Source organism: Dermacentor silvarum, chromosome 9 (assembly GCF_013339745.2).
Source record: "Dermacentor silvarum isolate Dsil-2018 chromosome 9, BIME_Dsil_1.4, whole genome shotgun sequence".
In the NCBI taxonomy this organism is placed as follows: Eukaryota; Metazoa; Arthropoda; class Arachnida; order Ixodida; family Ixodidae; genus Dermacentor; species Dermacentor silvarum.
In genome coordinates, this window is record NC_051162.1 from 95,462,703 (window position 1) to 95,487,004 (window position 24,302).

A 24,302-nucleotide genomic window follows, 5' to 3' on the forward strand; every position below is an offset into this window, starting at 1 on the left:
TGTGTCTTGCGTCCGTTATGTAGTATGTGCGTCTGGTTAACCACCCTGCCTTTCCTCTCTTTTGTTTCTTTCTCTGTCTGCTGTTGTTTCGGGGGCTCACCAGAGACTGAGTAGATGTTGCAATTGTGGGCCATAGATGTGCAGGATACGTGGCTCCGACCATCTTTCGCGAGTTTCGCAACGCTGGCTTGACGCTCCTTCCTCCTACATTTCCGTTATCGCACTGTTTCCGATGTAACGGCCAGCTTTGGGGCCTCGGCGGATGCAGTCGATCGGCATGTATTCCGCCGATTAGGCGGGAAATCGGGATGACGTAACGGTGGCGTAATCTTTAACCGATGCAACGACTACTTCTGCCACCTTGACCCGTGGACACAGACAGAAATCGGCATCTTTGTTGTTGGCCATACGGGCCAATCCCGGAGTGTTTGCAACAATGGGCCGATCCGCGGCCACTCCCGTTGCCTTATTGTGGTGCATTATAGTAACGAAAATTTTATGATGGTCCTGATGTGTGAAAACTGTCTTGGGGTGATTGAGAATGATTTTGTGTGTACAAAATCCATGCACGATCCTGTTCTGAACGTCGTCTTTGTAGTACTGCCTTCACCAATGAAATCGGATGAAATATCCTTTACAGCTGCCGCTGGAAAAGATAAAAATCTGAGCGCGGATTTGCTGCGGATAGAAATGCAAGTATACAGGGACCGACAGCAACGAGAGCAAAAAATACTTTTTCACGAAATTTTAATAGCAACTACAGAGAGCGACCACCGTTGAGCGACTTCGCAATTTTGTGCAGTGTTCCGCTGCGTTTAGGTTGTCAGCGTAAAACAGCATATTCTCCGAGTGACACTTTCACTGCTGGTACATTTTTGCACGCCACTTGTCCACCGATCGATCAATCTGCATCCCGAAATTTGGTAGTCCACTGCCGATTAAAGAGAGCTCGCGTGGTGGCGTGCAGGCACTCGGCCTTCTGTAGAACGTGAGCACCAAGACAATCAGGTTCTTCATTTACTCTCAAGAATCAGTGACACTTTCTCGTTTTGGCACGCAGGATTCCTTCAGCCGAATGGAATGGTCTTGGAACGTTTTTACCTCCGCCCGATGACCACGACGGTCGCAACTGCGTTCACCGTTCACACGCAGTGGAGTGACACTTTTCTCGAATCGGAACACAGGGTTTCTTCAGCCGAGCTTGTAAGATTTCTGGGAATGTGTGCTTCACCCGGCACAGCGCGTTTCTTACTCCTGATCTTCCTCGTCGATGGTGGGCATCATGGCGCGGATGGTGATGGTCTTCTTGGTCGAGCCCGGGTAGACCTCGTTGAATCCACCGACCTCGGCCGTCTCTTCGCTCGCCGCCGACGCGCAGTCAAAGAGCGGCACGGATCCGTCAAACTCGGCCTCGTCCGTAGCCGAGGGCGCGCTGCAGGACGTGCGCCAGGTCATGACTCCTCCAGCGGGGAGCGGCGCCAGCAGCTCGGCCTGCGGCTCGTCAGGGCTCAGGTCGTTGTTCTCGTAAACGCCGAACGTGGCGTGGTGGAGACTCCGATGCTGCGGTGGGGGCGCGGAAGTCGCGGTGGTCGACGTCCTTGCCGAGTCTTCGCCCTCTTCGCTGGCGTTGAGTGATGTGGCAGTGCAGGAATCATTGTTGTCGTCGCTAGACGAGGTGCCGAAGGGTCCTAGGAGGTCCGAGTTGTTGTCGTCGCTGGAACTCGATTCCGTCGTCATTAGCTGCTGGCGTATCGGGTTTCGAGACTCCAAGAGCAGCGGCTTGAGTATGGCCGTGTCCTCCCTCAGGCCCGAGACAATGTCCTCGGTGTTCACCTCGTCGTCGGTGAGGCAGCTGGGCGCGGTTGGTGGTAGGCGAACGTTATTGGCCCACCCAAGGCTGCCGTCCACTGAGGGCCTAGCCGCGGTGTCGCTGTCTGTCCAGTCGTGAAGATGCCGCTGTTGTTGCTGTGGCCCGAGAAACACGGGCTTCAGCGGAGGTGGCTGCTTGGGTTGCCGCTGTTCCCTGACGAACATGGGCCTGAGAGGAGCGAACCGCCTTATCCAGTCCTTGTCCGTGATGAACGCTGGCTTAAGGGGCCAGGATGTGAGCTTGGGCCTGTCCAAAACGTGTTCTTGGTGCTTCGCTTGGCCGCCGCTGATGGCATCGCCGAGAACGTGGCCGTCTGAGAAGAAATTGCGTCCGTTTCGACGTCGTAACTTGAGCGCCTCTTCGGCGACGGGAATCATCTCCGCCGCCGGCGCGAGGGCGTTGGCGTCGGAGAACGGAGTCCTCGCCTTGGCCCAGGAGCAGCGCTCGGGCGAAGACTTGAGCAGGTCGTAGTTGCGTTCGGGTTCGGTAGAAAGGACGTCACAGATTCTCGTCGATAGAGCAAGGACGTGTCCCTTCTCGGCGTTCACGTCGTCATTCTTGTCCTGCAGCAACTGAAGGAACTCCGGCGCCATGTTGGAAAGCTCGACTTGAAACACCTGGGCCCCCGTCATGCGAATTTCCTTTTCGAACGTTGGCTGATAGGGCCGGGGTGAAGCCGGAGTGTTCCTGGCACAGCTCGTCTCCGTCGAAGTGGCCGAAGTCGAGTTCTCTGTGGGTTCGGAAAACTTGCGCATCGTAGAGCCAACCTGCGTTTCGCCAGAAACCTCGGCCTGTCTCTCGGTTTCGTCGATGGTGGCCAGTTCCTGGTAACCCGGCATGTTGTCGTGGAAACCGAAGACGTTGTTGTTGTAGTCGGCGATGACGGCGGGAGAGACGTGGCTGCTGAAAGCGTCCGCGTTTTCATTCAGGAAGCCCACGTTGGAGTTGATTTGGAACGGGTCCAGCTGTCCGGCCCTGCCTTCGGCGTCGTCGTTGGACAAGGTGGAGAAAAGAAAATTGATGAAGGATTTCTCGTCCACGCTGGGTATCATTGAGCTGCCGCTCACACCGTCGGGCTGTTGAACGGCAACATGCAGTTCCGCGTTCAGGGGCACCTGCTGAAACTGCTGAACAACTTGCGGCGACTGGAAGTGGCAGTCGTCACCGCACAGGAGGTCCGGCACCCGTGGTACCGTCTGCTGTTTGACGTCGGCGTCGCTCTGGTGACTGGAAGAAATGAATCGCTCGAACGCGCCTCCCGGAAGCCTCTCGTGGTGGGTGAGGTACTCGTGGTTCGTGAAGTCGTAGCAGGCCGAGCAGCTGTCGGCCGGCTGTTTCGGGTTCTCGTCTAGGAACAGCGGTACTTCTGCGTCGACCTGCGCGGAGCCGAACACAGTGTCGTAGGCTTGCGCGATGTTCTGGTACACGTTCCTCATGGTGTACAAAGGCTCCACGTGGTCAACCACCGGATCGAGGCACGACACGGCTGACGAGAGGACGTCGTAGTTGGCTGCTGCTGGGAAGGTGGGGCACAAGTCCTTGGCGCTGGCTGCTGACTGTTCCTCGGAGGAGTCCTCGATGTCTAGCTGCTCTGTCACCTCCGTGGTTTCTGCACTGGTGGAGTCGCCGCCCTTCTCTCCAGTGTTGTCTTGGGACGATGACGTATCCTCGGATGTGGTCGCGAGCGAGCTGTCCTCCATGAGCTCTTCGAGCTCGCTAGGACCGGGCGTCTCTTCTGACGATTCCTGCATCGGTTGAATAGCCTTGCTGAAAACCTTCAAGACCTACACGACAAGCCCGTATGCTCGTGTGCAAGGCTCAAAGAACAGAAAATGTCGCTGGCGGCAAATAACGTTTCGACTAAGCGACTTGTCTTGCTTAGGACCCTGACCTGGTCCCCTGGTCAAGTCTCCTTGCCTAAATCTTGGCAACAGCGATATTCCTTATTCGACCACTATTGATCGCTTCAAGGAAATTATAGGTTATATATAGGGCATTGAATGAAGTTGGGCGGGGCGTGCAAATAAGGTCTAGAACTCCGTTTCCTTTTTGGTCCTTTATTGTAGGCTCTCTCTCTCTAAGGCACACGGAACGCCACGTCCGAAATATTCTCAAAATGACGTGCATACTGCAGGACGTAGTCCTCTTGCAGCAATCTCCAATTACAGCTGGCCTATACGTTCGCGCCTAAGTCCATGCCTATCTATTTCCTTATCTCGTCACACCACCTGCACCTCAAAAATTTTCAGTGCTTAGCTTCATTGCCCATACCTTGGCATGGGTTCTGTTAGTCTAGAGAACCACCGATTATTCTCTGTCTTGCTCTATTTCTCGTGCAATAAACCTTTCAGTTGATAGACTCGTATGTTCAGTGTTTAGAGCTGCATGCGACCCGGATTGACGCCCTATACTGTGGCAGACGTTAAGCGGCGCTTACTAGCACAGACAACATCGTAATGACGGCGAGGGGACGTGAGTGCAAAGTTAGAGATTTGGTTAATTGACGACGATTCATCCCTGACTTTAGCAGGTTGCTGAAGCCCAGGTACAGAAAGCATTATAATCTCGCGCCATCGACTCCTATGTAGCAGTCTGTCAACAATGGTATGTCGGCGTGGCGCTTGGCGTCACGTACCACTAATGAAGTAGGACTACGTCCTTCCCCTCTTTTCTTAGTCTTCTCTTATTTACACCACCAGCGGCAGCACGTCATGGCCTGATTTGACGACGACGGCACGATAGTCGTCACCACAGTCTTGTTTCTCGCGTCTTTTGGGTTCTGTTCAAGTAGGAGCCGGCGAGTACGTTCGTCAGTGTGCTCACCAATCTATGCTATATCCTCCTCTGACCCGTTTATATCTCGGGGGCATGACTGCTTTTGAATTAAGCTTTTCGGGCTGACGGCAAAAAAAAAAAAACAACAACAACAACAACAAAAAAACAACATGCTTAAACAATTTTCACGCAGAAATTCGCACGCACCCAAGATAAATGTTTTCCGTAAGTGCTTCCGAGTTTATTTTTCAAAGGATTCAGGGAAATGCATTCACTACGATGCACAAGGGCTATAGTAGTATATAACTTAAAAAAAACAGCAGTTGGCAACAAAGGCACACGGACCACGCGGGGTTGTGTTACCCCGCCAGCCAATCACGGAAGCAAACAAAATCGTCGTCATGCGACCTTTTCAAAACGGCGTCGTACTCGATACGCCTGTACTTGTCCTACTTATACGTTCCACTATAGTGGTAGACGAGTGAAAAAGTATAAAATGACGCGCTTATAATTTTACTTTTGTGGTCAACGCCTTAATTAGGTAGCAGGGAAAGCTTGAAGTACGAACTATTTGCATGCCTCGGCGGAGGAACAGTGGCTCGCGGTTATGAGGGCGTGGGCGGGGACTTCGCTGCAGACTTGTGACTGAAGTTGTATCCGACTACATAGCGGCTCGTACCTGAGGGGACGGGTCGAGGCGCCGTCGAATGTCCTTCAGCGCTTCGGCAATCACGGCCCTCTCGTGGTCGCCCTCGGAACTCGGCTGCGAGCGAAGCCGCAAGCGGCGCTGGGCGTTCTCGGCCGAGCATCGGCGCTGGTCCAGCTTCCACGAGCCGTTCGAGTTGGCGACCGCAGTGTCGCTGGCGCCCCTCGGGCTCACCACCAGCGGCAGCAGCACCGGCACGGGGTCGCAGTTGAGGGCCTCCAGGGACAAGTCCAGGATGTGCTTGCCTTCGCGGGTCTGCGTCGCCTGCAAGGCCCGCCGAGCAGCGCGGCGTTTGGTCAGCGTGCCGGCACACAGCGGCGAATTAAACGCACCTTACTTACGTAACACCGTGCCCGATTAGCCTGTCCAAACCGCGCCGGCTCTTCGGTTGCTGACTACTATGATACACGGCCGGCTCTTTAGCGCTGGCACTGTTAGGCTAGCAGCGAGACCCTCCCGCTTATCTGTACGCTTCTGTAAACCTGGCGTAATGTAGCCCGTCGGTTTTCGTCTTCCTGCGCTGTGCATCTGACTACGCATCACCAACGAGCGCAACTTTATACGTAACGTAACCGTGCACGTGCTACGAGGCGATTAAACTGGGGCGGTGGTACAGTTAACTGATTCACTCGCCTCCGCCGGAGGGCGCTCCGGCGGCGCGCCGCGCTCCTTGAAGTCGTCGCCCTGCAGCTCGGTGATGCTGCGCACGAACTCGAGCACGACCTCCGGCGCGAAGGCGTCTCCGCGCCGCACTCGGGGCAGCTGCTCGCGAAGGCACTCGATCAGCTCCTGTTCGAGCAGCGACGGCTGGCGGCGGTCTCGTTCGTCACCGCCCCGGGGCGGGAACCCCGGGCCGACGGCGGCCCCGTGGCACTCGGGGAGCCGTGCCCGACTCATGGCCGCTGGGTGCTGCGGACCGTCGTCAGCGAGCCTGCTGCTGCCGGCGGGTAGCGACGACGGCCGCTAAGGCGGCACGACGGCGCATCGCGCTCTTCGGCGGCAGCCTCTCCCGCTGCCCTGCAGGCGCCCGCCGCCACCCGTGTGCCGTGGTCCTCCTCCTTGTCTTCTTTGAGACACCGCTGCTATAGTGGCACTCGCGATGACGATGATAGCACGACTGTGCACTGTCATAGTCGCAGGAATTCACTGCTCATCTCATCTCACCCCCCAAGCATTGGCTCATACCCACTACGGGGGGGATTGGCCAAGAAGCAGGCGGTTTCCACTACGTTTATTAGAATTTAAACAAAAACTAAATTTGCATAGCAGCAAATAGAAAAAATGCAGCTAGTTCCATGCACGAAGTGCAATCTGTCGAAACAGCGGAGCTGTGGTCGTTCTGCTTCTGCGATTGTCGCGTATGTTTCTGCGTATTGCCGCTCGCGCCGAGCGGCGTCCATCGTGCAACGAGCGCGCGGCGCAAACAACTGCTCTTCTATCCCGGCGCCTCTCCTCCTCCTCCCCGGCGTGCGCTTCGATTGGTCGGCTCCTCTCCTCCCGGCGAGCGGGTCACGTGACCTACCTTTCCGGCTCTGCTCCTGCGTGACGGCGCCGTCATCGACGGCGCACTCTCGACTAAGAACAGCGCCGCTGTTAAACTATTGCCGCGACAACTTGGCCACATTCAAGTAGCGCGCCCATGTCGCCCTTCGTATTGGTATAGGCCTTTACGTATTGGATAGAATTACTGTATAGGCTGCTAGTATTGGACACTGTGTGCGCCGTGCCGTGGTGTAGTTCAGCAATAACAGGCAGCGATCATCGTGGAACGAGTAGCTGGTTGGACCCGGCTCGCATGCGCCACGCGCACGAGGTGTCACGCGATGAGAAAGTAGAAGACTTGGAGGTCGGTTTTGGAACGCGACTGACGGGCATTTCACGACAGCGGCGACTTTGAGTCGTTGGCACAGGTTCGCCCTTAATAAATATCGTTGTTTCATTAGCCTGTGTTCTTCAACATCGCTACAATATTATGAAGAATTTTGAGACAAAGTAATTTTGACATAAAGAAGGGCAATCATAGGAATAATTAATAATTCCAGAAATTCAGCAAGGCATTCTTTTTGGTGTCTCTAATGAAATTGTAATCTGCAAGAAAAGCATCCCTGCTGCTGCGGGTGGATCGCTGTGGAACTCCACCGCAACATAAGTTACACCCTTAAAGGTGAGTAAGGGTACGTGTAAATCGGCCTATAATTTTATAGCCTGGTTATATTTATTGGATGTCCGTTGTAAGGGTGTTAAAGTTAAAAGCTATAATGGTGTAAATGGCGTATAATTCACACCCTTACACCCAACACATCTTAAAAAAGCTTGCACCCTTTGGGTCTTTATCTCGTCCCGCAACGATAATCGTCATCTATATTGGTGTCATTTCATTTCGTTCATACATCGCGCCCGATACTTCCAGGTCACGATCGGAATGCACGTTATCAGTGTGACGTAGCATTCTCGTCAAAAAAGGTAGCGAGTGCAGCGTTTTCAAGAAAGGCAGATGACGATTATTGTTGTGGGGCAAGGTACGCCCCGAAGTGTGTGAACTTTTATAAGAGTAAACGGTGTAAGGGTGCGAGTTATACACCGGTTTACAGCGTTATTCACTTTTAAGGGTGCACATGTAAACTATTTTACAGTGTACACTGCTGCACGTGCACGAACAACTATTGGCCCTTCGGACCGTGCCGTCGCGGCCCATAAAATGTCCGGTTTGACATTTCATTGCGGTGACAACTGTATATACGGGGGCTCGAAGAGCGTTCGCGCCGTCGACGCCGGCGCCGTAGTGCTGTCTTGGTATCGACAGAGTTTGCACCGGTCCGCGCCTGGAGGGTTCCAGATACAAGGTCTCAGAGACGCACACTGCGTTTGGCTGCACGAACGACGAAGCCGATTGCGCGCAAGCGTCACGCTCTGCTCAATTGGCTCTGCAGCGGAGCCACGGTAGCGTTATAGTGGAGCGCATCTACAACGAACACCTTTACAACGAAGTGACCTGTATAACGAATGATTTCAGAGGCCCCAAGCACTTCGTATATAAAGGCGTTCGAGTGCATAGCTTCTGCTGCTGGTACGATTTTTGCGCGCATGCACACACAGTAGCGCTTCCGCTGGAGAGGCATATTACCTCACCGCGGTGTATACACTGGTCTGAACGGAACGGATAGTTAACTGTAAAGTTTAGTCTATATTCCTTTCACTGGGCGCTGACAAATGCCTACGTTTTTTTTTCTGCGTCTGTCTCATCTCTCGCACCATCGAGGATTCGAGGTGCGACGCCTGTAATGCCGCTGCCGGCATTCCCGATCGCGTCAGCGTTCTGAGACGCCTGGTATCTGGCAGGGCGCGCGAGGCAATCTTGCTGCGTAGCAGCCAGCGGCTGTCTCACATGCTGCGTCACGCTTTGTCGCCGCCGCGTATTGTTAGAACACCGTGTGATTAAGAAGCTCGGGCGCAACGCTAAAGCTTGTTTGTCTCTATGAGTGCGCTAGTGCACGAACCCTCATGTCCTATTTTCGCTTTATGTCTCCCGTAGTGTATTGCGTAGCCAACCGGGCTCAGTCCTGGTGATGGCGCATTGTTGCTAACAAAAATCCAGTCCCTTGGTCCCGCTGGTTCTTTCCTATCTGTGTGTTGCGTGGCATATCGTGCGAAGCCTTGACCAAACTGGTTCAGACTTACACGGGCACCATCCTGATCGCCGTCAACCCTTACAAGGAGCTCAGCATTTACTGACACGGTGAGTGACACGCTTACCATAAGGACATATCTTACCGCTTGCCTTGAAAAGAACTGCGTAGAGTCATTGAATTCTACCGGTAGTAACATACGAGGCAGAAACTTAGAGGTTAACCAAGCCAAATGTTAGGTGTAAACTTTAAGAGACAGGAAGACAACAGTGTGGATTATGGAGAGCAAGCGGGGGTAGCCATTATTCTAGATGTCGTTAAGAGCAAGGAATGTAGGTTGGTATAGGACATGTAATGCGTAGGACAGGTAACCAGTGGTCTGTTACAGTCACAGAACGGGTGCAAAAGGAAGGAAATGAAACCAGGAACTTGCAGGCATAAGTTCAGCTGGCGCGAGACAGGGGCCATTAGAGATCGCTGGGAGGGGCCTTAGTCTTGCAGTGGACATACATAGGCGGCCCCGATGATCGTGATCGACACACATTGTGCTGGTGAAGGGCATACACGGCTTCACGAGGAGTGCACTGTTCTCTGTTCTCTGCACAGGACTGGGTGCTCCGGTACAGCGGCCGCAAGATCGGCCACTGCGAGCCTCACGTGTTCGCCATCGCCGAGTCTGCGTACGACAGCCTGCAGAACATGACCGCCAACCAGGCGTGCGTCATAAGCGGGGAGAGCGGTGCCGGAAAGGTGAGCGCGCGAGGATGGGGTGGTGTCGACGTTGGCGGTAACTATATATACTGTATACAGAGTCCTCCAATAAGTTTGAGTTAGTAAAGGACTCCGGTATATATCGCCGCGTGTAGCCTGACTGTAGCCTTGCCGGTCAGTCTTCACTGTCAGTCATTAACTTGCAGTGCACGAAGGCAGACACGCACTATACATACAGCGCTGCGTTTACTAACAGGCGAATGTGGAGGAACCTTACGGGGTTGAACTCACCTTATCAAAGTGCAGGTGAGCTTGGTGACCGCTAGTAATTCTGTGAAAGAGATCAACAATATTGAGCTTTGCTCGTTTAGCATGAATATGTTTGTTGAGTGAAATCAAATACTCGGCGAGCGGTGAAATTGTGAGGTGAAAGCTTTCCAAAGCAGCTCCGGTGCGTGATCCTGGTGTGTTACTTGGCCAGTGGTGTTTAACAGACCTACTTTCGGTGAGAATGTTTTACATCTCTCCGTTTCGATGTAGTTTCCTTAATCAGTACACACCCTGGCGTAGCATGTTTTCGCACCTGAAACCTCCCATTGATCAAATGTTCTCACATGAAATATATGCAGTTTATCGTGGCTTTGAGCCACGGGCACATGTAAATAAAGCATTACGAAATGTTCGCGTAGGTTTATGCATGGGAAACACATACAGCAAAATACACTCGACGTTGAGGACCCAATCTATGACTCAAGAAGTTAGGTTTCGAACCCGACAACAGCCTTAACAATGAGGTCGAGAGGATGTCGAGAGGCGGTTGACGCCATGACCTGGCAGCCGTTGAAAATTAAAGGCACCTCGAGGCTGAGTAAGGTCGTGAAATCTGATTTGAGATTAACGTGAGGCAGAATCCTGTGAGGTCGTTTGCTCAAGACTTCCACGCGACATTGAAGTTTGGATGGACAGTTCCAGACACCGAGTGTGCTTTAGCAGGGGCTCCAAGGGCTCTTTCAAATGTTTAAGATTACCGCATATTCTTGTGCGGAAGTCCGTTGTGTCGTTGTCTATTTGATTTTTATGGGCTGAGAAAGTTATGCACCCTTTTTTCAGACGGAAACTACGAAGTTCATTACTGCAGTACCTTTGCACCGTCACCACAAACGTGTCCACGTGGATCGAACAGCAGATTCTGGAGGCCAACACCATCCTCGAAGCATTCGGTGAGTGAGAAGGTTCTGCAAGTGCCAGACTGCCTTCGGAAAGACCCGCTCCTCCAATGCCGTCGTCGTCACCTTAGTGAGGCTGCCTGAAAAATGTGAAAATTCTGGAAACAGTTATTGCCTGCCTCTGCCGATCGGTTGCTTGTTAGATCAAAACAATCACAGTGCACATTAATTCGAACACCGAGAATCAACTCCGTTCTGACAGGCGAAGCAGTTTCCATTGTTGCTGCAGGTGGTATACCGTCAGACCTTTTATTGTCCTTTGTTCAGGGGTGCAAAATAATTCCAGCTTCTCCATTTGTATTACTACTTCTTGCTGGGCTAGTTAGTTCACATTGCTTGCCGTGGGTAAGACGCGAAAACACGTGAGGAAACGACCGGATATTCTTTTCTGTCCGGTCGTTTCCTTACTTGTTTCCGCGTCTTTCCACCGCCAAGAATTCTCCACTTGTATCTTCCGCGGTATATCTGTTTGTTTGTTCTCTTAGAAATGTCGAGGTTTTCTAGAACATGTAGCTGAGCTATTGGTCTCATTTTAAAGCTTACGGCCGTCTAGAGAGGTTAGGAGTGGCACGAGCTGTGGTTTGCCTGACATGTCTTCGGAAGCAACACTTATGAAAAAGGCCCACATTGCTTAAAACTTATTACCTTGGAACGCCAGAGATTTAGATGCACGCTGAAGGACTCCGGAGCGTCAAAACTAGTCCGGAAGCCTACGTCGTCTCTCGTAGCCTCAAGTTTCCTCCGGGACGTTAAGCCTTCTGAACGTTGAAACAAACCGTGTCTGTCCTGCAGGCAATGCGAAGACGGTCCGCAACGACAACTCGAGCCGGTTCGGCAAGTTCATCCAGGTGTGCTTCGACGGCCGCTTCCAGATCAAGGGCTGCATGATCCAGGACTACCTGCTGGAACAGTCGCGCATCACGTTCCAGTCGAGCGGCGAGCGCAACTACCACATCTTCTACCAGCTCGTGGCCGCTGCCCAGCGCAGCGCCGAGCTGCGAGACCAGTTCGCCATCGGGCCCGTCGAGCAGTACACCTACCTCAGCCAGAGCGGCTGCCTCTCCATCGACGGCATCGACGACGCGCTCATGTTCGACGCCCTGAGGCTCGCGATCTCCGTGCTCAACATACCGCAGGTGCGTTGGTCCGTTTACATTGCAGTGCTCAGAGGGGCACACTTATTATTGCGATAGCATTTATATGGACACTCCAGGCGCGCTTCTGCCGTCGCCGTCGCCGTGAGGTTCCGCACAAAGTCCAAGGGCGATAACACCGTTGCCGCGCGCCGTGTGCTGTATGTATGTGCGAGCGAAAGCATGCGAGAGTGAGCTGACGATTGCGGTTCAATCTCGCGGGCGCGCGCGCAATGTAAGAACGCATGGACGAAGCGCGCAGTCTTCCGTCGCGCGCAACGCACCGGGGGGAGGAGCGGGAGGAGGGACGTTTTACTCCGAGGGAGGCTGCGTAGGGCGCGGCCGTGAGGGCCCTGTGTTCAAAGAGATCTGAGACGGGGACAGAGTGCGCCGAGTGCTGTGTTTTCGCCGCTTAGTTCGCGTTGAAGCGAGAGGCAGCACGAAGGTCAATTCGCTCGCTGTTGCCGCCGCGCTTTCTCACTCCATGGCGTTTTGACAGCGAGCGTGCGCGGTCATCGATTGAGATGTGTTAATGTTTGCTTGTGTGCGCGTGACACCATGCTTGTTCATTTAGTTAGTAAGCGAACGTTTACAAGTTTATACGGCCAATAAATCTACTACCCTCACTTCGTATAGCTGTCTACTAATTTGCTATCGCAATCGATGCTTCGCCTTTCGGGCGAAACTGCGACTTTTTTTCTCACCATCGACTTATGTCTAGCGCGTGACGATGACCTCTTCCTTGAAGGTATTCATTTACCCTGTGTTGCGCCCACCCCAAGCACCTTATATACACTTTAGAGTTTCAGCTCCGTCCGGCTTCTAATTCCGTGATGTATACCCTGACTACCAGGCATTAAGCTGGAGTGGGCCTGCACGAATTATTATTGGCAATGACAGTGCAATATTACATTGGCATAATGAAGATACCATTAAAAAAGTTGTATATTATACGCAATCTACGCATTGTCATATAATCAATGAACCGTTACAAAAAATGCTTACGACCAATTTCTCAACCGCATTTATATATTTATTTATATCTGACTCAACTGTATGGCATTCTACAATTTAACTGGTAAATGATTCCAGTGACACTGTTCCTCACCAGCACACTGGTGACGAACAGTGTGTCGAAGGTGTTAGTGTGATCTATAGGAAGTCGGAAACGGTCTTAGAGTGATGTGACTGCATAATGACGATGGGAAGCCTTCCGTGACCCAGATAGACCGGCTTTTATCTGCGCCTATACGCAAAGTAGTCGTCAGAGTCGGTCACAACGGTGGCGACTCGGTCCTTGAGCTCGTCTTTGCCAGCAAAGCTTCAGCTTGTGCGACAAAGCCAACATCGAGACCCCACCCTTATTTGGTTATTTTTTTCGTCGCAGGAAATGGTGGACGGCATCTTCAGCGTGCTGAGCGCCATCTTGTGGCTGGGCAACCTGCAGTTCGCCGACTGCGAGGAAGAACGGAGCTCGCTCACTCCCGGCGACGAAGAGATCCTGATGACGGTGGCCACCCTGCTGGGATTCCAGCCGGAGGAGCTCACCTACGTCACGCTGCACCGGCAGATCATCGTGCGCGGAAACGTCACCGAGATACCGCTCAAGTACCACGAGGTGCGTGCGCGCATGTGGCAGGGTCACTTGTGCGGTCGAAATCAAAAGTCTAGAGACCACTACACCGGCAAAAAAAAAAAAAATAGTAGCACGGTTATGCGACGTGCAGTTGTGTTGATGAATTACATTGGTTGGACAGGCGCACGTAGGCTGTGCCACTTGATTTCAGCCGGACCTCCTATACTGTGAATATATATATATATATATATATATATATATATATATATTCTTTTGTTCCGAATATGTGGTCTCCAGACATTTGCTCGCGAGTGTACATGTTTATCTGTGCCCCAAATAGGTTAATGCAAAATATCTTCTGAGGCCTAGCCGTAACTGATCTCAAGGCATTCTGAAACGTGCACGATTAACGATTAGGGGTGGGGGGTGTTGTGCGATGATGTGTTTTGTGCATAACGTTGAGTGCGCGGATATTTTGGGGGTAGTTGCATGCGACCGTCATAAATGCATTCTTAGATGTGAATAATTAGCGATAGACGGTGAGCGCAAATATCTTCAGAGGGGTATAGCCGTGGCTGTCGTCAAGGCATCCTGGAATGGGCATAAATAGCATGTGGAATTTGTTAAGCCTGTTTATGTATGCGCAGAAGATGGCCGCGAAGAGCTTTTCACGGGCAGTCGGCATTGTGATAAACTAATCCTGAAATGTGTGTAATTACACCAGCTCAGATATGAACGTGAAAGTGAAAGTCTTTATTTCTTTTGTATCTTATGTATATCTCACACAAAATACTAATTCAATGTTACGACGGGACCTGCATTTCCGAGGTCTCTTTTCCACCGCAGTGGTTCAGATGCACGTTAATTAGTAAACTCCAGATGGTCAAAATTGACCCGGAGTCCTCCACCCCGCCACGGCGTCTCTTGTAGCCTCTGTGTTGCTTCGAGAAGTTAAACCCCCGATATCAATCAATCAATAAATAAATCAATCAATCAATCAATCAATCAATCGCTCTCTGCGGTGTTGATTTTTGTGCAGCATGTAATTATGAACCATTACCAACTTGTTCAGTATGCCGTTCTCATAAAACGTGCAAGAAATTTTTGCACCAGTTGTAGGATTGCTTTCGCCCACTTATGAGCCATTACCAACTTGTTCACTTTTCGAAAATGTGCTGAAAATATGTCCGCGAGTTGTTGGTTTGCTTCCGTGAAGAGCAGTGCCTGTTAAGGTTGGAGTGTATTTGGTTTACTTGAGCAGGTCTGGCTGCGTAGTTTTACAAGCTTCAACTGTAAGGAGCCGGTAGAATTTGACTGTGACTGAAAGGGGGAAAGAAAGAAGAAAAAAACTTGGCATGTGGAGTAAGTGGGTGACTCTGCCAGCGAAATAACTCAGCCGCGAGCCTATAAAGTGGACCCGTAATTTCGCCTATTTCTCGCGCAGCTATAAAACGCCGCATTCCTTTATATCCGAGGTCCTCTCGCGCACTACAATAGAGATCCTCGCCCCGTATATATGAGGCGTGCATTCTCGTCCAGGCCCAACAAAACCGTCATGCCATGGCCAAGGCGTTGTACTCAAGGACGTTCGCCTGGATCGTCAACTACATCAACATGTGCACCAGTCCAGGAAGAGACAGCAACAGGTTTCTCGGCGTCCTAGACATCTTTGGCTTCGAAAACTTCGGGGTGAGTTCTACGCTTAGTCGATATTTATTTGGTTGAAGGAAGAAGGTGCCGTTCAGATTGCCGTTCAGCACAGCGATCATTACGCGCGAATTGTGCATGGAAAGTGTGCGATTTACCTGCATCAAATCTATTTTTAATTATTATTATGTGGTATACTTTGGAGATGTCGCCTTTAATTGGCGCCGGCTACTCCTTTTCGCATAGAGATATGAAAAAAAAGTTTACATAAGCGCATTAAAAGTAAATGTCAACTCCCAATCACAATAACACATAGTCAATTCACATAAGTACACTAATGCCACACTAAAACTGAAAGTCAACTCAGAAACACAGCAACATGCATCATCGTGCATGTTCGAAATACATCATATACATCGAATATCCGATGAATACAAAGTGTTTTCACACAGAAATTCTATATCGAAGGAAAACAGAAGAGATTTTAGAACATTTCTCGCTCGAAGACATTACGAAGTAGTCGATTTTGTGGGGTCAGTATTAAGATTGTCGTCCTGTGATCTGTTCACTATAGGCGCTGTAAAATCACGGTAGTCAGTACTGCGAATAAATTTGCACGGGGTATCACTGCCGGCGGTGAAGCACAATTAGAGTTTGGTATAAACCTCGGAAGTGTTCCTGGCGAAGCTTGTGACCGTCTTTCTTTCCTCCCTTTCCTCTCCTGTCCTGGTTTTGCGATTCTTCAGGTGAACAGCTTCGAGCAGCTGTGCATCAACTACACGAACGAGAAGCTCCACAAGTTCTTCAATCACTACGTCTTCGCCCTGGAGCAAGAAATGGCAAGTGCATTTGTGGCATGCTCTCTTTCACTCTGGCACGACGACTGGCAACGAAAGCGGTGCTTTCACCGTTCCACATTCTCTTCTGTTTGCAGTACCGCCAAGAGGACATCCAGTATTCTCATATCCATTTCACTGACAACACTGCCTGTCTAGAATTGATCGAAAAGGTGACGTGTAAACTGCTTTTTTATGATTTAAGAAGTTTGTAACGTTGTTTTCGCCGCCTTCATTGTAAAAAAGATCAGCGTGTATTACGTGACTTTGGATGTAAAATAAAAGCTTAAGACGTCATGCGAATTTATACATGCAAATCTGATTTGCCACCTTTTTTCTTTGCAGCCTCCAAAGTGCATTCTGAAGCTCCTCGTAGAAGAATGTCGTATGCCTAAGGTAAATTTGGAGTTGATGAATGTCTTTCTTTTCATTTTGATTAGTCGATTTCCTCATTTTCACACCATGGTACCTTAAGGAGTCCGACGAATCGCTAGATCGCTTGTCTTACGCGCACATTTTCTGATCTTTGTCATGTCAGCTCGAGATCTTTGATGAGAGAGACAGGTGCCATTGATAGGCCCAAGAGAAATCCAGCATTCTGACCCCCCCTTCTTATCAGCTTGAAGCCAAACGTTAACGATCACGGCCATAACACATAATCGCTCGCTGCGAAAAGTCGACACTTTCGTAACACTTCTTCGTTAGGCAGGACACGGTTGGCAAATTTTAACAATCTAAACATGGTTTTGGGGCACTAGATGGGACATACAAAAGGAAAGACACATGTTTAGTAAACTCAACCAACAGGCCCTAAGAAGAAGTTCTGTTAAACTGAATTTTAGCAAGTCAATGACTGTGGCATCATACACCTTGTTAACGTTACGTCCTTGCTACCGCCAGGACATCTGTGAATTAAAGCGCGTCCTACGTCAGAACATCCAACATCTGTGATGTTGAAGAGTCCCTACGATAAGGGTGGTGGTTCTGGTGATGGTTCTGTTGCTACAGGCGGTGTTAGCTTTGCAGTCAGTGCCGGGAACTGCATGCGTGAGTCCAGAACACAAAGCGCCCTCTTGCTGGTCCATTAGTTATCAACACTGGCGCGAATCCAGAGGGGGACCCGTGTCAGTGTTTTGCATTCCCCTCCTCCCCCTACCAAGACATGCCGGCTCACTGTATTGAGTTTGCAGCGAGGCACCTTCTCCCTCCCCACCGTTCTCTGTGCTTTGATGAGCCCTAGTTCATGATAATCGCGTGAAATCGAGCCCTAGTTCATGATAATCACGTGATAATCGCGTGATGAGCCCTGTTCTAGGTACGGTCCTTCCGGGAACACTAGCTACCCCGTATTCTCAAAGTATCCCCGACTCGAATCTCTTCCTCCACTCCACTCCACCAGGTTGACCACAGCGCCACCCTTCGAATGAACAACACACTACGCTTCTCAAAAATTGCCGTGGAAAGTCAATGAAGCGCAGTGACCATTTTCTTCTAGGGGCGGCGCTGCCATCGATTTTCTTGAGTCAAGGTGGATCGTTGAGCGGATGAACCTTCTAGAATATGGGGAACGGGTCTCAGGGGCGCACGCGCATGAGGAAATCATCTTCTCTTCAGTTAGAGATAATCACGCCCTCTATAACTATACAGCAAAGACGCACGTTCAGAAATTCATCCTGTAATGCCCAAACACAGCTCCTCATCAAGGGAACAAATTGTTGACATTTATTGCTGGCCATGAAGAGGGCATAAGTAGAAAAAACAAATAAATGATTTCAATTGTGGCTTAGTTACTGTACTAATTAATAAATTATTAAACGGTTTCTTACACTGTCCAGTGCTGAAACTTCACCCCAGCATATTGAAAACGAAACTATGGGCTTTGTATTAGGTTTCCCGCACTCCAATCAACATATTGAGGCGTCAAACTCAGCGTAGCATATATGATACGTTGGGCATTACCAGGTTATAAGGTGGATGGGTATTACGTGTTCTGAGGTCCAGACGACACGCGTGGCTTCGTGTCAGCCTCTGGTCCTCGGGAGTGTACTGCGTACCTGACGCAGCGTGTCCTCACTATCGTCCCCCACACGCGCACACACGCAGGGCACGGACATCAGCTTCGTGAGCAAGCTTCACCAGGAGCTCGAAGGGCACGCGTACTACGTCCGCGGCGACGACCGTCGGCGCTGGGAGCAAGAGTTCGGCATCCGCCACTACGCGGGCACCGTCGTCTACACCACGCAGGGCTTCCTCGAGAAGAACAAGGACGCCCAGCAGGACCAGCTGTTCGAGCTCATGCGCAAGTCCACCAACGCCTTTGTCAAGGACCTCGTCAAGTTCCAGGTGCGCCCTTTTTCTTTAAAAAAATCATCGATGGCTTTCTCTTCGACTCTCATCCACGCATCCATAGAGTTTCTCACTATGAAACTCTATGCCTGCATCTCCTTTCCCTCAAACAAAACTAACAGCACATGCCATGTAGTGTGGCTTTTTTTTTTCACTTCTTTTGCCCACCTTCTCCGAGTGAATCTATTTGCCCTCTCCCTCGCTAGCACACAGTCTAAGCGAATGCTCTTACACCCCGTCCAATCTGTCTGTCTTTCCCTGTGTCCTCTGTGCTTTGGGGCCGTAGGACCTTCTGGAAGTGACGTTGACGCGGCTGGCGGCCGGAGGCACCACGATGACCAAGACGATGAACAAGAGCAAGCCTACCGTCGCTGACGCCTTCCGCTACCAGCTGACGGCGCTCGTTGAACTTCTGCACTCGACTGTTCCATGGTACGCACTCCGCTCGTCAGGAATATCTGCGTTCTCGAATGTTCACTTAATTTCCTTTTGGTATTTTGCGCTGTGTCTCGTACTACACTGTTGCCGTGTCTCGTGAGTATGCCGAGGTAACGATGGGATCTGCTGCATGGAATGCGATTGTGTTTTCTCGTCGCAGTAGACGGGTAGACGGCGTCCAAGTCGATATCATGGCGAACGTTGTTGCATTCAGTACTGTCGCCGTGAGCCGTATACAGATTCTTAGCATTTAACCGATGGAAGTTCAGTGGGCGGGGACTAATGATGCGGTCAGATGTACGTTGCAAATGACTTGGTTTTAGTAAACGTCTGGTTTTCAGGATTTTGTGAAGTAATAATCAATTTCGCGAAGAGCTCGCATTTGTGTACTCGGCTTGGTGACGTGTGGCTGCGGAGATCTTGCTGCTCATCGCGAGGTCGCGGGGTCGATTTCCGGCTGCGTATAGCCTCATTCCGATGGGGGCGGAATGCAAAAAATTATCTCGCATTCTTATATTTAGGTGTACGCTAAAAAGGACACAAGGACGTCGAAGTAAATTCGAAGCCCCGTTATGCCTCACAATTTGAATGCCACTTGTGTCAAAATGCGCGACCGGTCATGTTACTTAAGCGGAATACTATGCCCTGCAGAGTACAAAATTTGTCATTTAGCCGAAAGCGTGAAGCGTTGCTCTCTTCTATTTGATTGAAGGCATTTTATTCCAAACACTCTAGCATGAGAAACACTACACCGGAAGACTACATATTAATTTTGACAACTTTAGCGCGCACACCCAGCGCTCCGTACGAACAAATTCTTTTACATTTTTGCCCCACCGGAATGTGGCAGTCCGATGCCGGATGTCAAACCAGCGACCTCGGGCTCAGCGGCAGACTGCCATAGCCGGTAAACTACCGCGGCGGATATGTGATGAGATAGAAGGAGACTGATAAGAGCATACTATTTTCTGTAGTATATGGAAAAGCATGAGACTGTGCACTATATACAGCTGCGGACTTGTTCGCTTTCAAATAAACCAGTGACTCTTTTCAAGTAATCCGAAGACGACTGTAATGTGATCGATTCCTATGACGCGTAATGACATATAAGGGAACTTCGCGTATAAAGTACACCTGTCAAATCTTTCGCCGATTTTACGAAACAAACTGTGTTGCGTGACGTGTGCCCTCGATGGAGATGACGGTGAGCACTGTTTTGTCTCGCTGCAGGTATGTCCGGTGTATCAAGCCGAACACTCAGAAAACAGCAAACAACTACGACGACGAGCAAGTTTTGACACAACTTCGATACCTTGGAATGCTGGATATCATCCGCATCAGGCAGCAGGTAACCGAGTCGACGTCATTACTCGCGTGGTCAGAACCGGAAGTATGTTTCTTTAGTGAGCCAATAAGCCACGTGACCACTAGCCAGATTACGATTCTATCGATCTATGCTCAGAACGCCAGGAAAGCACTTTTGCAGTACCTGAAAGCAACGGGCTTGAATGCCCGATTCAACATGACACGTTAAGCCTTTGTCAATTGCACGTCATGAGTCTAAATCTCGTTCGTTCCTTTCCCTCCTCCATCCCCCTTCCCACGTGTAGGGTAGCCAACTGGGCAAAGCCTAGTTAACCTGTCTGCATATTCCTCCTTTCTTACTTCCTTACCTCTCTCTATGCATGTTGGACGAATAAAAGCGTCTTTCGAGAGATGTGCATTGATTAGAGCGCTACTGCTCTTGTATGGTAGAAGCATCATGCTCACATTAGTGCAGAAGCGTGTGGTAACTCGTTAATTAGATCTGATTTTCTTCAGTAACGGCGCCGGCCGTAGAACTCTCGGCCAAACCTCATCAGTTTCTTAGTGTCTGTCCTCAGCACTGTTCGCCGATCTCCTCTCCCGTCCATCCAGGGTTACCCCATCCACAGCACGATCGACGACTTCCTCCGGAGGTACCGATGCCTGGTGAGGCATATGGGCACGCTACCGGCGGACCCCCTCAAGGCGTGTCGGTTCATCCTCGAGAAGCTCAACATGCCCAAGATGGAGTGGCAGATCGGAAAGACCAAGGTGTGCCCCGCCTGTCAAAACGATGCATGTGTGGCGACCAACCCTTGGATCAAGGGCGTGTTGCAATGCCATGACGAAAAGCGTCGGACTTTATATAAACTCGCAGTGACGCCGCGCATAGCCTTGAAAGCGCCGAACTCTCTTAAAATTGTTTTAGCTTCCATACAAGTCATGCACAAGACTTCGCGTTCGCTCTCGTCAAAGTGCTCCTGAAAGCGCGATTCTGTCGTCGGGAGCATAGTGAAAGGCAGTTGGTGACTCCGGGTTGTGAAGTAGTAGCCAGTGACAGTGCCGCCATTCGATGAAATAAAAGCTTATTGTCTGTCCCCAGCCAATAGTGATTGATTGTGCCAAATAAACTGAAAAATATAAACGATATAGCAGCATAGATCAGAGAGAATCAGCAGGCATAGCTGATATTGTAGCTGAGATTAAGCGGTAGAAGTGAGGTTTGGCAGGTCACGCAACGCATAGAGCAGATACCCGGTTGTCTGTTTTATAGTAACAGAATGGTGCCAAGGCAAGGGACGCGCTGTCGAGGACGGCAGTGGATGAGGTTTTGTATGAGATTGTGAAATTACAGGTATAGGATGGAGTCTTCTTACGGAAAAACAGGGGTTAATATATGTTTCTGGTTGAGGCCTTTGTCCCGCAGTGGACATAAGCTAAGCTGATGACGATCAATGTGCCTCCTCATCATTCTCCTCGGGTGCACTAAATATTGTCTATCCCGCACAGAGGGCGCTGTTGTTTCTCTAAGCTCGCCACTTAGTTCCCATCTGTAGTCTGTTTGGGAAAGCGTAGCCCACTCAGAATAAGACTGGAAGCGGCCGGCTTGTGGCGTAGTGGCGGCAAATGTGGCTGCTAGCACGAGCCTGCTTTAAGAGCGTATAAGACGCCACGCCCTCTAGACATTCTGCAGCATACCATAGCGGGCCAGTGGCAATGACTCCAGCGACACCGCGTGTCATCAAGTATGGTTCTGTCGCGGTTGCTGTGCGCTTGAGATGTTTCTGAAACCGACTGTGCACCTTTCTTAACATATATGTCAAACGTTGTTCCCTTTATGGCACCATCATAGTTCGTAAAAACCTTGCGCCAGCCATATTGTCGTTCCGTTCCATTAGAGCGTACCTTACGCCTCTTCTTTTTGTAATTACCGGCAGGTGTTTCTCAGAACGTCCGTGTTTGACCCACTCGAGGACTCCAGGCGAAAGCTCCTTCGCGAGATGGCCACCGTCGTGCAGAAGATCTGGCGGGGCTGGCGGCTACGGAGAGGTGAGCTGTGGCCACGTGCACGTGTGATGATTGTGAGTACATGGTTGCACTGTTTTGTGCAAAGAAAACAAAAACAAAACAGAACTCCCGATTCAAACAAAGTCTGACAGTTCAACTTGGGCCCTTACGCAGATCAGGCAATGCTTGTTGAAACTTGCCACGATGAGCAGACTTGTTTAGAAGCTTTCATTCGTAATAGCTTTGGCGTTGCACTGCTAAGCTCGAGGTCGCGGGCTCAAATCCCCGCCGTGGTGGCCGCATTTCGATGGGGGCGAAATGCAAGAAGACACGTGTACTGTGCATTCGATGCACGTAAAAGTGGCTCTAAAGAGAAAAAAATATTTCTTCTGTATTAGTAAATCACCGTTCCCCAATACCAAGAACACCACTCTTACCGCGATAAGACGCTTGGTAAGCCAGAAAAAAAAAACGCAATAAACGAAAAACGCGTGGCGAAGGCACCCTGAGGTACCCGCACCTGCTCACCGGGACGTCATCTATGTAATTGATGGCGTCTTCTAGGGCCTAGACAATTTTATTGCGATGACAATTATATGGACACTCCAGCAGCATTTCTGCCGTCGGCGTCGCCGTGCGGTTCCGTATAAAGTCCAAGGGCGATAAAATCGTCGGCGCGCTCCATATGCTGCGTTTTAGCGGTATAGATCGAATTCATTGTGTTCCAAAGGAGCCGTATACATTGAACGTGGAAAGTTTGGGGAGCTTTCATTAAGCTAAAGCGGCCCAATTACGAAAACAAACACTTTGAAATTCGTGCCGTCAAACTGACGTACCGGCGCTTAGGTTGCGGCGCGCGATTAAAAAAAAAACTCTGACCTTCATTTTATCTTCTAATAATCAGCCTATTTCTTCAAATTAAAGACAACACAGTTTTTAAAGAATGATTATTCAGTCCAAACTGAGTTAGTGTTTTGCTTCAGTGTCCCTTTAAAGAACCCCAGGTGGTCCAAATTAATCCAGTCCTTCAACTACGGCGTGCCTCATAATCAGATCGTGGTATTGGCACGTAAAACCCCAGAATTTTTTTAAAGTTTTCATTAAGTGTTTCAGTACTCGATAACATCGGGACCTCTTGTAGAGCTTAACGTGTGGTAAGCTTAACGCAAAGTCTTAAGACCATCTTCATCTTCTTTTCCTTTCCGTCGTGTCTCTTCAGTGCATGCGTTTGGGCTGTCAAACCTGATGCCTAATTAGGAATAATATTAAATTAGCTTTCGCAAAGCGCCATAGAGACCACGTTTGCCTTAGGGTATACAGATGATTGTAGAAGGATAAGCAGATGCGCTGCATTGTTTTTCCGTATTGCAGTTTTCCTCCAACAAAGAGTGGCGGCCATCCGCATCCAGCAGCACTTCAGGGGTCACCGCCAGATGATCCACTTCCTACAGATGCGGCGAGCAGCCATAACCATCCAGGTTGGTGTCGTTTCGTTTTATCGAACGTAAGACATGTATATTGCGATATCTTAAATTTGCCTTTCACCGTTCAAAGTCCAAATGACATCCAAATGCACAATAAGCGACATTCGTAATTCAAGCGCTTTTTTTGTTCGGTTATTTTTTTCAGAAACATAAATATGCATGAAAAGGAGGTCAAGGAAAAAGCCCCGTTAAGGAAAGACTTAAAAAGGGGTTCAAGAAGCTATTGCTTTGTGAGGAGGAGGAAAAAAACTTTACTAAATATGTAAAAAGTTTAACGGCAGGTCTGGGTCCAAGGATCCAAGAACGTTTCAGCCTTTGTCAAGACAGGGATGCCTTGAACGGCTCTGCGTGAACGATCGATATCGTGCTGTTTGGGAATCTTTGGCCGCTGCGCGCGGCTTCTTTGGCAGCATTAGAGGTAATTGAGAAGTGACATGACTGCCGCGCACCTAACTGTGGGGAATGCTTATTTCCGTATAAATCGAGAGGAGACGTTCGGGCGAAGCAATTACCGGCATGGCCGTGCAAGGCTAGGTCCCATTGACTGCAATGACGTACATTAGGATATCCTGTGGACATTCAGTGCCAGGACATAGATATCTTAGAGGTGTGTTGA

At 50.2% G+C, this 24,302-nt stretch overlaps 2 protein-coding genes across 2 annotated transcripts in view; one reads left to right on the forward strand and one right to left on the reverse strand.

The window, feature by feature from the left end:
* LOC119463749 (myosin-VIIa-like) overlaps nt 1-24,302 on the forward strand; it is a 131,153-nt gene that overhangs the window by 50,766 nt on the left and 56,085 nt on the right. Inside the window, 16 exon segments of the mRNA XM_049655363.1 lie at nt 9,024-9,081; nt 9,579-9,727; nt 10,799-10,819; nt 10,821-10,908; nt 11,707-12,050; nt 13,435-13,665; nt 15,163-15,312; nt 16,017-16,109; nt 16,205-16,279; nt 16,452-16,502; nt 18,210-18,449; nt 18,739-18,884; nt 20,121-20,238; nt 20,808-20,966; nt 22,133-22,244; nt 23,574-23,680. Of these exon segments, the coding sequence (XP_049511320.1) occupies nt 9,024-9,081; nt 9,579-9,727; nt 10,799-10,819; nt 10,821-10,908; nt 11,707-12,050; nt 13,435-13,665; nt 15,163-15,312; nt 16,017-16,109; nt 16,205-16,279; nt 16,452-16,502; nt 18,210-18,449; nt 18,739-18,884; nt 20,121-20,238; nt 20,808-20,966; nt 22,133-22,244; nt 23,574-23,680 (2,142 nt within the window).
* Nucleotides 610-6,410, reverse strand: LOC125940383 (uncharacterized). The gene is made up of 3 exons (XM_049656474.1): nt 5,985-6,410; nt 5,325-5,615; nt 610-3,615 (listed from the first exon to the last, which is right to left on the reverse strand). The coding sequence occupies exons 1-3, from the start codon at nt 6,246-6,248 to the stop codon at nt 1,249-1,251; spliced, it is 2,922 nt and encodes a 973-aa protein (XP_049512431.1). The 5' UTR covers nt 6,249-6,410; the 3' UTR covers nt 610-1,248.